The sequence below is a fragment of the Bombyx mori genome, chromosome 20, assembly GCF_030269925.1.
Source record: "Bombyx mori chromosome 20, ASM3026992v2".
Taxonomy (NCBI): domain Eukaryota; kingdom Metazoa; phylum Arthropoda; class Insecta; order Lepidoptera; family Bombycidae; genus Bombyx; species Bombyx mori.
The window spans coordinates 10475097-10487532 of NC_085126.1; the positions used below are offsets into that span (position 1 = coordinate 10475097).

Below are 12436 nucleotides of genomic sequence, written 5' to 3' on the forward strand. Positions count from 1 at the left end.
TTCTCTTTGTTTGCAATAAAACGTGTGATTTAATAACAAAACATCCAACTAACCAAAACGTTTTTATAAAATGGCGAACACGTTTCGCGGCGTGACGGTGTCGACCGTCAACAGCGATGGCGTTCTGACGCCTCGATTCAATTTCCCGACGAACGTAAACGTGGACTACGACCCGCAAGGGCTGAGTGTGAAAGTGATACGTGCTGATCCTGTGCTCGCGCAGGAGGTGCTGGAGTTTCCTGTTCATAGCCAGAGTGAGTGTTCCCGCGTGGCCGGACAGTCATACATATTTACGATAGACAATGAAACGCTATTTTTCAAACTGGCATCCGACGCAGACTGCCAGAGTTTCCATCTGCTCGTCAGCAAAGTCAAGGCGGGCAGGTCGTCCTCAGTTTTCACGGTCAGGACCGAAGACTCGTCGGCAATGCAGTACTTCCAGTTTTATGGTTACCTGAGTCAGCAACAGAACATGATGCAGGACTATGTTAGAACGAGTACATATCAGCGCGCCATATTGTCTAATGTGAACGATTTCAAAAACAAAGTGGTCTTGGATGTTGGGGCAGGCTCCGGGATACTTTCATTTTTCGCGGCCCAGGCAGGTGCTCGGAAGGTTTACGCAGTAGAAGCCAGCAACATGGCGCACCACGCACAGGCCCTAGTCAGAGCGAACAGTTTACATGATCGTATCACAGTCATAGCGGGTAAAATTGAAGAAATTGAATTACCAGAAAGTGTTGATATAATTATCTCTGAACCGATGGGTTACATGTTGTACAATGAACGTATGTTAGAGACATATTTACATGCGAAGAAATGGCTAAAACCGAATGGTAATATGTACCCAACGAGAGGTGATCTCCATATAGCACCATTCACTGATGATGCATTATTCATGGAACAATATAATAAGGCTAATTTTTGGTATCAAGTGTGCTTCCACGGGGTAGACCTGAGTGCATTACGCACAGCTGCTATGAAAGAGTACTTTAGACAGCCTATAGTTGACACATTTGATGTACGCATATGCATGTCTCGGTCTGTTAGACACGTTGTTGACTTCTTAAATGCTCATGAAACTGACTTACATCGTATAGAGGTACCCTTTAGATTTGAACTAACCCAGTCTGGTACTTGTCACGGATTAGCTTTCTGGTTTGATGTTTTATTTGCTGGGGGAACACAGCACATATGGTTATCGACTGCACCAACGGAACCTTTAACGCATTGGTATCAAGTGCGGTGTTTGCTTGAGACACCTATATTTGCTAAACAAGGTCAAGCTCTTACAGGTCGAGTGCTTTTGTTGGCAAACAAGCGCCAGAGCTATGATGTGACAATGGAAGTGAACTTAGAAGGTACAAATATATCTTCATCAAACACATTGGATTTGAAGAATCCTTACTTTAGGTACACAGGTGCTCCAGCAGCACCTCCGCCCGGAGTCAATAGCACATCCCCAAGTGAAAACTACTGGAACTCTATTGACACAACAACATCTATCAGCAACGGTCAGGTTATCCTAACAGATGGCACCCAACAATACTGTTCGACTCCAGATCAAACTCTTTCATATGGAGCCCATCCGAATATGATCAAAACAGTGATGCTTCAAGAAGAATTCATCAAGAGAATCGGGATCAGTCAGAACGGGGACATATAATCCGCGAGGTTGCGCCGTGCGCGCCTTAGAGCTATTAGAAACCGTCGTAATCGGTTGTGAACAATAAACAACTCAATAGTGTGTAAGTGAACTATTTATTTCGACATCACAGTGCTGAAATCATGACTGCGGAGCGTATTTGAAGTGAAAACTGCAATCGGTGGTCCCTATGTAGATGTTTGAATGCATAAGAAATGAACAAAGTCGGACAGAATTACAAGAAAAATTTGGAGGACTGTGGATACATTTTTAATACTTTTTTCTAAATACTTTTCTTTTACTATACTAGTAATTAATCACAAAATTTTCGGGCATGATACAAAAAACGTTATTTTGTAATTTCAGTACCGTACATAGGGTCCATTGGAATTTTAACTTGCATTGTAATTTTTTAGTAGTTTTGTTACATTTTAATAAACATTTAGAATTGATAGAAGAGCTTTGAAACTTTTTAATTCGAGCTCTGGAATTTAAGGAAATGTGCATGTAATATTAAGACATTGTTGCATCAAACTTAGCACGTGAACAGACAAATGTATTTCACTTATTAAAAGGCTAAAAACACATTTGCATGTTCTATTGGTCATATATATGTCCATGGTAGTCTATAAAGAAATTGTTAAATTAGTTAATAATAGTAACATTTTCTGAATGAAAAAATGTTTTTTGTCTGATCTTCTCAATTGTATAAATAAAATTCAACTAAATATTGATGTACAACTCAAAATCAAGATAGTGTTGAATGTAATAATAGGGTATTTTGGGTGTATTGGCAACATTCCCAAAAATGAGAGGGGGCAATGAAGTTCATTTTTCACATGATGACACTTAAAATATGTTTACATTTTTTTTATTGAAACATGTACCGTAATTTAGCACCACATGTAAATGTCAAAATGTCAATTGATATGCAACTGGCACTCGGAGTCAACGGACACGTAAATTGCTTTTTCATCCAAACACTAAAATGACCGGTGACCTTATTCATAATAAGTTATCACAGCTTTATCAATTTGCCATAAGAAGTCTGTCAATCATGAGATTTGTGTTTTTATTGTGAAAGAAACTTTGTAATAGTCTTCTTATATCAGATTGGTTAAGCTCCAGTAAGAGATTATGAATAAGTAACTTAAATTAAAGTTGTTATTCTATTATGCTCCGGAAGCGGAAAGAATACCATTGCTATTTCGATTTCGAGATTGTTACTTTTACACTCTCTATTTGAGGGTAACTAATAATGAGCATCTGTGAGTACAAGCAAAAAACGATAGGTTTTTGGAAGCTGTATCACAATGATATCACACGGTGTATAACGATAAGCAGACATAAAATATTTTTTCATAAGAAGACTGAACAAAAGTGATAAACAAAAATGTGTCCAATACACATTTTGGATATCAGAATCGCAAGCAATAATCGATGTATAGTTAATTTCTAATCATAATTATTATCTATACTAATAATACTTATGTAAATAAATTAGAAACTTTCGTGACAAAACTACTCAAAAAGCATAATATTAAGTACAAGATTTATAATTCATATATTTAGATAAGAATAAATAGCTTTTTTTTTTTTCAGTCTGGAAAGATAAGAAATTAATTATTATTATAACTCATGTTTACGTTTGTATGTAATCACTTTAAATGATTTGCAACTCCCAATACCTTTGAAAGATAAAATATAGTTGACAATCAATTTGCAAACGTCATGTTGTCTACAGGTATTTTAGCACTTACCTTCTGGTAAGGCAAGATATTTTGAAACTATATTCAGTAGGCTATATTCTGAAGTCGATTCTTTATCTGGAATATCGGAAGACCAACGATTGTCGACATTCGCGAAACTTCGAATCCATCCACGTTTTATTTTAAAGCGTTCTGGTACTTTAGGCTACTCCTCCTTCCGTCGATAATCCCCAGTGGTCGTGGCCTCATGAGGCTTTCTTGGGAGAATAGACATGGTGGGGTCCCGCATCTTTCCACGGCAGTGCTTTTGGAAGAGCTTTAGTTCTTCGAGGCCGTTGAAGCCTTATTTGGGTCCGGCTAATTAACCGCCGGCCGACATTCGGCGTTCTCTTCTACGGTGGAAAGGCCGAACTTCAACTCAACCCTCCTCTTCGGGCCTTTGGGACCGGCATTGGCAGAGTTAAACAGCGAATAGCTAATAAAAATTCTATTTCAGAAACGAATTTCTAAACTGGGGAAAATGTTTATAGGATTGCCATGTGCTGGATTTATTTTTTTATTGATTGACTAACAAAATGTAGTAGTACATTTTAACGTTGTATATTAGTTTTATCTTTAAAGGTATTGTGATCGGCGAGTCAGTTTCGGTATTAGATTGATTCCAATTGTATTTAACACAAAAATGAAGGTAGCCACTAATTGAAGAAGAATCATGGTTGGCTATCTATCTACATTTTGTTCGCTTTGTAATTATAATGAAGCTTTATAAATCTTTTACCTTATATTGTGCGAAATTACTCTAGGGGAATAAACTTAGTGTAAGATAAAAGTGCTGAATTTACAATAGTGATTATCGCTTCATTATCGAATGAATACTCACGAAAATACAGACTTGATGATTTACACCGACGTACCGTTTAGATCAGACCGATCGTCTCGTGGTATTTAGGAGAAAAATACTTTAGCCCTCCCAAAGGGACGTGAACGTGAATCTATTAATGATTTCGTCTTTAATGACTTTTTTTTTTTCAATCTTCAAATCATAAGTGTTTTGATCTCAAAATAACTTTGAATAAAATTTCTTTGACAAAAGTATATTTTTGACTTATTATTTCGTTATGACCTTTGTTTTCTTATGAATGTCCCTTGCATGAATCCTTTCGCCGCCCTTTGGGAGTGACGTGCTTCGTATTATTATTTTTTATACAACAAACGCAAAAATCACAATTTTTTAATAATTATGTATATATAGATAATAAATCATGCATATTATTTTATTATGATTACTGACGAAACAGTATTGTCCTCAATAGCGAACGTTTAATGTAGTTTAAAGAACTCTCTTGAGACTTCTAGAGAGTTCCCTGGTGCATTATTTTGTATGATTATGGCGATAACTGACAGACATTGCGTTTACGTCATTTGAACATGGAAATTGTTAAGTTCCTTACGACTAGTTTACATAGATCGTCAAAGAAATGTAGAGCGCATTCTAAATTAAAAAAAAAAGCCTCTGAGCAATTACATACTTCCGTCCTCTTGTTCATTGGAAGGCGCTTAAAAAATTTGATACCACATTTCAGATCAGTATTTTAAATACAATATTCTAAATAGTTTTCTTTTTAATACGAGCAAGGAAATAAACAATTTTCCCAACAACAGAGAGACCACAAATGTCAATGTTCAAAGGCAGAGATGAAAACGTAAAAATCCTAAAACTTTGGTGCTGAATTCCTTTTGTGATTAAATTATAACAAGACTACCTCATAATTGGGCAGACATTGGGCTTTGAAAAATAAATTATGCATGAAGCTATAGCATGAAAAGAGTTGCCATATAAAAGAAATCGTTCAGCATAACGGAAGGTTACCATTTTGAAAAATTTATTTTTTGTTGTAGGTTTGATTAAAAGTTTTCGTATCGGCACATGCACGAAAGTGCTTGTGTTACATAAAGTAAATGAAATATAAACTGAACGAAAATTAATCAATGGTTTTTTTTTTCTGAAAGAAGTCATTGCCAGCAATTTAATTCGACACCTTTCGGAATTCGAACACTTGTAATCCACAATAATCTTGATGTTAGGTAATAATGAAGGCGTTGTCCTAAAAAGTTTCAAGGGTCGTTTTATTAATGCGAAGTTTTGTAAACGAAATTTAATAGTGGTTAAGATTGATGAAAATGCCTAATGCTATCGAAAAACTAACTGCTCCGGTTGATAATTCATAAAAGATACCAATTTAGCAGTTTGGACACCAGGAAGGCCGATATTAGTCTCGTCGCGTTTATGACAGGGGCTTGGTGTGATTTAATAAGACTTACTTATCCACGTCACGACATCCCTAGTATCGCCAAATGTTGAAATTTTTGATACAGCGCCGCGCCAACCGCCACATGATGTACATTATCGCCATGAGTCGCGCAGTAGTGTTTTGGCTTGGTATATTATCGCCACACATATACAATACCTGTTAAATATTATCTATTCCTCTTAGTCCAGAATTCGAAGGTGTGTCGAATTGATTATGGGCATAAAATTTGAGAACACAATGAAAACTTTGAAAAGTCGTAATTTTTATCTGGCTGCATGTCAAAAGCCTATTTGAGTCGACTATTATCAAAGGCGGCAATCTGACTTTTGGACAATGATTGGTAAATCAGAAAAACGAATTATTGACTTTGTATTCCATTGGCAGTTACAAAACTCTTCGGAACGACATCTTAGATAAATAACAGGTTAACTATTAACCTTTATTTAATGCAGGTTTTGAACCGTATTCTTTGAAGGAGACGATTATATTCAAATAAATCTGTATTGACATATCAATAAAAATGGTTTGTCCAAATGTACAGATTGCCACCTTTGATAATAGACGACTCATTTGTGCTTTTCTTAAAAACTGTCAAAGTAAGTCTTGCCATTATTAACTAATGTTTTAAAAATTATGGCAGCTCAAAAGAAATAATGGCGAAGCCAATCACCCTTGCCGTTTTAGGGTTTAAATATATTCAAAAGTTTCCTTAGACATTTGAGTCGGTTGGTTTCTAAGGCGGTGGAATATGTCCATTCGGAAATACGGTAAAACTTTTTCTCTAGTTCAATGTATTACTGTTTTGAATTAGGGTTAAACAATTTTTTTTTTAATTAGGCAAAATTATCTATGCACCAATACCAATACATTTTGTATAAAAAAAATGTCCGCCATTCGAAGCCAATCGACTTATCTTATTTCGGCGCTGTCACAGTTTTCACGGAATGAAGTAAACATTTCACTAACGAGAATGAAAATTTACTTTCGTAACTTTTTCTTCGCGGTTCAAATACAGAAGACAATGTTTAAACATAAGAAACATCTTAGACTTATCTAGTTAAACAAATATCTAGGATAATGTCGAGTCCTTGTTACTGTTTTCTAAGGTTGTTTGCCCACAATTTTATTATTTTAATTGATATTCCAGATCTAAGCTGAGCTAATTAGAGCCCTCTTATATGAAACATGCACCAATTCACTTCGGATGTAATCAATGAAATTGCGCTTTGAGTTCCATTGTTCCTTTAGTAAACAATCTGGTAGGACTTCGTGTGAGTCCGCACGGGCAGGTACCCTGCCTATTTCTGCCGTAAAGCAGTAATACGTTTCGGTTTGAAGGGCGGGGCAGCCGTTGTAACTAAACTTGAGACCTTAGAACTTATTTGTCAAGGTGGGTGATGCATTTATGTTGTAGATGTTTATGGGCATTTAGCACCAGATGAGCTCTTCTACCCATAATAGCAATAAAAAATTCGTTTAATACCTTTCCGACGCCCAGCCGAATAACCCAGTCGAATTCCCTAATATAAGATCGAAGAAATAAGATAAGATAGAATAATAAGACATACAACGAATACCGATTATAAATTTTCATTCTCGAATTAGGCTAGTAATAGTTTGGTACGTATATAAAATGTAAATGTAAGAACAAAAATTATGGTTATGTGTATTTTTAGAGGGAATTGTTTTATTTTTTTTGTTGTCGCTTGTAATTAAAATGGACAGTGAAGAATTTTCCTTGTCGGACATTTGTGGTACTATTATTTGTATGTAAACTTGAACCTGTGAAATAAATCAAATCAAAGATGAGCGTCCGTCTCAAGGTCGCGTCATGCGCGCGTCGCCTTACCTAAATGTTGTCTAAAATCCTCACCCTAATTCTTATCTTGTACTAGCTGACCCGACAGACTTCGTAGTGCCTCAATCGATAAATAAAAGACCTAAACTTTTGTATGAAATAAACTTAAAACAAACAAAAAGAATCTGTCCTACGGGGGACACATCAAAGGAAAAATAGAATTGTTATTTTTATTTAATTCCGAGCGTTTTCATATTTATTTACCTTTTAAACCTTCTCTAGACTTCCACAAATAATTCAAGACCGAAATTAGCCAAATCGGTCCAGCCGTTCTCGAGTTTTAGCGAGACTAACGAACAGCAATTCATTTATATATTTTTATATTTATATATATATATATATATATATATATATATATATATATATACTAGCTGACACGGCAAACGTTGTCTTGCCATATATAAGATTTCTAGAGTATTTCTAGTGTAGAAAAAAAAATTACTAACTTATTGGAAGTGTATAAGGATGTGGAATATGAGTGAAAAAGGCCTGGCGCGCTGTGAATGATGAGGGAATGTTGTTTAAAAATAACAAAACACCAAAGACTAAAAAAAAATTATCAAAAAAATAAAAATAAAATTTTTGGTGTGAACACCCCTTATCACTTAAAGGTTAGAAAAATAGATAGTAGCCGATTCTCAGGCTTACTGAATATGCATAAAAAATTTCATGAGAATCGGTCAAGCGGTTTCGGAGGAGTATGGGAACGAACATTGTGACACGAGAATTTTATATATTAGATAGATAGATTCCAGTTGTAAGATGTTCTATAATACCGCACTAGTCTCTTCGACTGTACTGCCCTTTTCTCTCGTTACGCGAATATGATCAAGACTACCCGACATCTCGTATTTGGCATCATCAGCTTGCTTCAGTGTGCTTAGTGCGAGTTTTTTAACGTTCTCGATTAGATATGTGTCGTTCGTTCAATTTTAGAGATTCAGATCAGTACTGACCAGTTGACAAAATGATCCGGTTCGTACGACCCGTTCAGTCGAACGAACGACTAAGCGAGACGGGCGCGGGGCGAGACGCGGCAACCCGAAATGACCCGAATGACCGTCGTACTCGTATGGTTCTTTTCTTCTGATTCGTAGGTTTTGTGTTAAACGAGTCGATTTAGTGAACGACTCATATTTTTTGAAGTGACCCTATCGTTCGCGCGGAATTTGAGACCCGGGTCGTTTGACTCGTTCGTTCGCGAACGACACATATCTATTCTCGATAGCGTAAAAGTTAACTCATATTTGTATGGAATGGGATCGTTGGCGTACGTTTGCCGCTAGGGGCGCTGTTCCAACTGCATACAAAATTGGGCTGACTTTTACGCTTTCGAGAACGTTAAAAAACTCGCACTAAGCACACAGGGCACTAGTGACGAGTCAGCATCGTGGTTTTTTTCTCTACCTATTCCAGTAACCTCCAAGGGTTGTACTAGATCAGTGCAGTCTAGACAACGGCCCACGGCTTTTTTTCACGCAGCCCGTGGCACATGTTTTAATCATAAAATAGTTTGGATAGTAGAATTCTTTGTTAAAACATTATAATCAATATTTGGTATGATTGTAACATTCCATTCCTTTGATATAAATTAAAAGTGAAGCAATCTTTTACTATTATTTTTTTGAAAATATTTTTATCTGAAATTGGTCGTAAAAAAAAAACATGTTAGCCCCCTGTTACACAGGACGGCATTTTCACAATATCTCAGCATAAGGTCATCCCCTTAAAAAGGTAAGCCTTGATGTGGTCGCGAACCAGGATAAGAATTAGTGGTTAGCAACGAAACGAGGATATAAAATTAAAGGTTCTTATTCATAAATTATCACTTTATTGATCTTTCAAACGTTACCGAGGTTTTCTCAAATGTATTCTTTATAGTTTATATGATACGGTTTTAAATTCATTGACAAAGTCCTGTACAAAAACAAGTTCGACACAATGGTGCGTTTACTTCCAGCAGATGTCAAATTAAAAAAAAATCATCTAGCTTTAATATAGTTTACGATATCTTGGTGCAGTGATTCTCCACTGTGCCACTTTTTTTTCTACCTAATCTTTGGTTGTCTAAGGGGCTATTCCTACTTACAGCTCATCTATCGGTTCGCGCGAAGTTGGAATAACCCCTTATGTGCCACTAAACTATATCGTCAGATGAAAGGTTATTTTGTTTAAGCGACATTTATCTTTGCAATCAAAGGTCCATTTTATTCGGTATAGCGGCAAGCTCCGGCTCCGCTCGGGTCTTTAACAAAAACTTCAACGATATTTGACGTTGTTTTATTTTTTTAAATAAAAGAACGCTTATTGCGGCATAATTATAATAGTTAGACATACGCTGTCGCGATACTTTTTGTAAATAATAATGTGTTATACAATGTCGTAGTACATTATTTTATCATCAATAGTTTTCGTAGGGCACGCGATGTAAAGAATATTTTAGGTAATTTTCTTACACCTTGGGTTACATTATTGGAGTTTTAGTAAGGATCCCAAATTTTTTTTAAAAAATTTATTGCCTATTTCACTCGGGAATAGTGTAGTTTCCAAACAGTGACAGAATTTTTCAAATCGGTTCAGTAGTTTCGGAGCCTATACAATACAAACAAACAAACAAATCTTTCCTCTTTATAATATTAGTATAGAAGTATCGACAATTTGATGTTTTTAATTGAACTTCAGTTATGTTTACCCATTCAAACAGCTAAAGAAGTTTGTTGTCATGATATTTTTTCCAAATTTTAAACTTGGAATGGCTCTCCTGTAAAATTACAAATGGTCGTTTAAACAAAATAACCTTTCATCCCTCGGTATTATATTCAAAATTATTATGATACTATTTTCACAGTGTAAATAAAAAAAAACTTAAACGGACAAAAAAAGGTTGAGAATCACTGCCTTGGTGATTACATTCGGTATCACATATAAAATTCGTGTTTTATTTCATTACATGTACATGCGTATATATGTAATGTATGTTTAGTCTGCATTTTGATTAATGATTCGAAATGCGCAAAGTTGCTCATTACTCTGCATAGTTGAGGCAGCGAAATACGGGAGAGATAGTTGTTCATAATTCGACGCTTGAAAGGCAAACGTGACTAAGCGACAATAGCTGCTTTGTACATAAACGATAGGCAATAACCATATTCGATGCGCAAAAAAAAAAATTTCTAGGTCTATTAAAATCATTTCAATCCTACAGCTACTAGCTAGATTCTACTACATCTAGATTCGTTAAAATAAATTTTGTTTTCAGGTATTTCAACTTTAAATTAGTCTACTGTAAAGTTCACGCATTGTCACTTAGTCACGTTTGCCTTTCAAGCTTCGAATTATGAAAAATCGGTTCAGTAATGCTCACGGCTCACAGCCTATGTCTGTGTACGGTGTAACAAAACAAACATGACCCATGTCAAATACTGCGGTGTTAATATTTTTAATTCGAATAATGATTCCCATTTAAACTATATAATCCAACCGTCCACTGATTATTGAATGAGATAATGAGATTAAACAATAAAATTCATAACTGCACCGAACTTTGTTTTTTCTTTTCCTTTCTAAGCGGAAAACGTATCACATCATATAAGTTACTAACTAGCTGTACCCAGGGACGTGTTAAATTAGGCTGGGGCCCTTGGGCACACAAGAATTTGAGGCCCTTTTGGAAAGTAACCACGTACCATCCGGCTATGGAATGAGCTCCCCTCCTCGGTGTTTCCCGAGCGCTATGACATGTCCTTCTTCAAACGAGGCTTGTGGAGAGTATTAAGCGGTAGGCAGCGGCTTGGCTCTGCCCCTGGCATTGCTGAAGTCCATGGGCGACGGTAACCACTCACCATCAGGTGGGCCGTATGCCCGTCTGCCTACAAAGGCAATAAAAAAAAGTAAAAAAAGCGAATTATAATAACATTTTTTTACTGAGTATGACCATTTATTATAGGTAATCAAATACAGTATGATATAATGTCATTAATTATATTAGAACGCTGCTGGTTTTTTGGTTACGATTTCGATAACGGTTTCTTTCAGGATTTCTGTTGAGCAAAATCTTCTATTATAGGCATAGTATATGCTTTGTAAACACCTTCTGATTACTGATTTGTGAAAAAAGTTTAATGTGCCCGACAAAAATGTTTTGAGAATAAACGTGTGAGAGAAATTGTCGGTCTTTCGGGGGCCCCTGAGAATGGAGGCCCTGGGCACGGGCCCCGTGTGCCCTTATGGTAAAGACGGTATTGGCTGTACCCGTCCGCTTCGCTGGCCATTTAAAATTAACATTACTATTTCTCACCCCCACAAAGATTCTCATCATTAACGCCTCCGCAACTGATGTAGGGAGTCCAACGCTCATATAAATATTAGCCTATCCATTAAGTACATGTGTTTTCTATATGGATACCAAGTTTCAAGTCAATCGGATGCACGGTTCAGTAGTTATAACGGAACATCCGTAAAAACCACTGTAGATTTATATATTACTAGCTGACCCGGCAAACGTTGTGTTGCCTTAAATAAGATTTCTAGGGAAATTCTACTGTAGAAAAAAAAAACCTCATTTAACCACATAATACCTCATTATAAACAAACAAAAAAATATCCAAAAAATAAAAATAAAAAATAAATGTTTGGGGTGGACAACCCTTTTCACTTAGGGGTATGAAAAATAGATAGTAGCCGATTCTCAGACCTACTGAACATACTATTGATACACAAATAAAACCTAAAAAACATGGCTGAAAAATGTATAGTATTGTATAGCTCTCAAATATAATAAGTATATAATCTATGATGTATAGTGAGTAAGTAAGACAGGAGACCGGCTTCGTCCTCATCCCTACTACGTGATGTTTGCTGGATGAGTGGTGACACCTGGCGGGGATAGCTGATCGATTGATAGTTGATCAGT

General features: G+C 36.1%; 1 protein-coding gene across 1 annotated transcript; it reads left to right on the forward strand.

Moving 5' to 3' along the window:
- The first annotated feature begins 70 nt into the window (after positions 1-70).
- LOC101737538 (histone-arginine methyltransferase CARMER) lies at positions 71-4449 on the forward strand. The gene has a single exon (XM_012690350.4). It carries the CDS (start codon positions 71-73, stop codon positions 1664-1666), a length of 1596 nt encoding a protein of 531 aa, XP_012545804.2. The 3' UTR covers positions 1667-4449.
- The last annotated feature ends 7987 nt before the right edge of the window (positions 4450-12436 follow it).

Excerpts from the sequence above, each read along its gene's own strand:
- LOC101737538 (XM_012690350.4), top strand. The coding sequence starts at position 71 with ATGGCGAACACGTTTCGCGGCGTGACGGTGTCGACCGTCAACAGCGAT.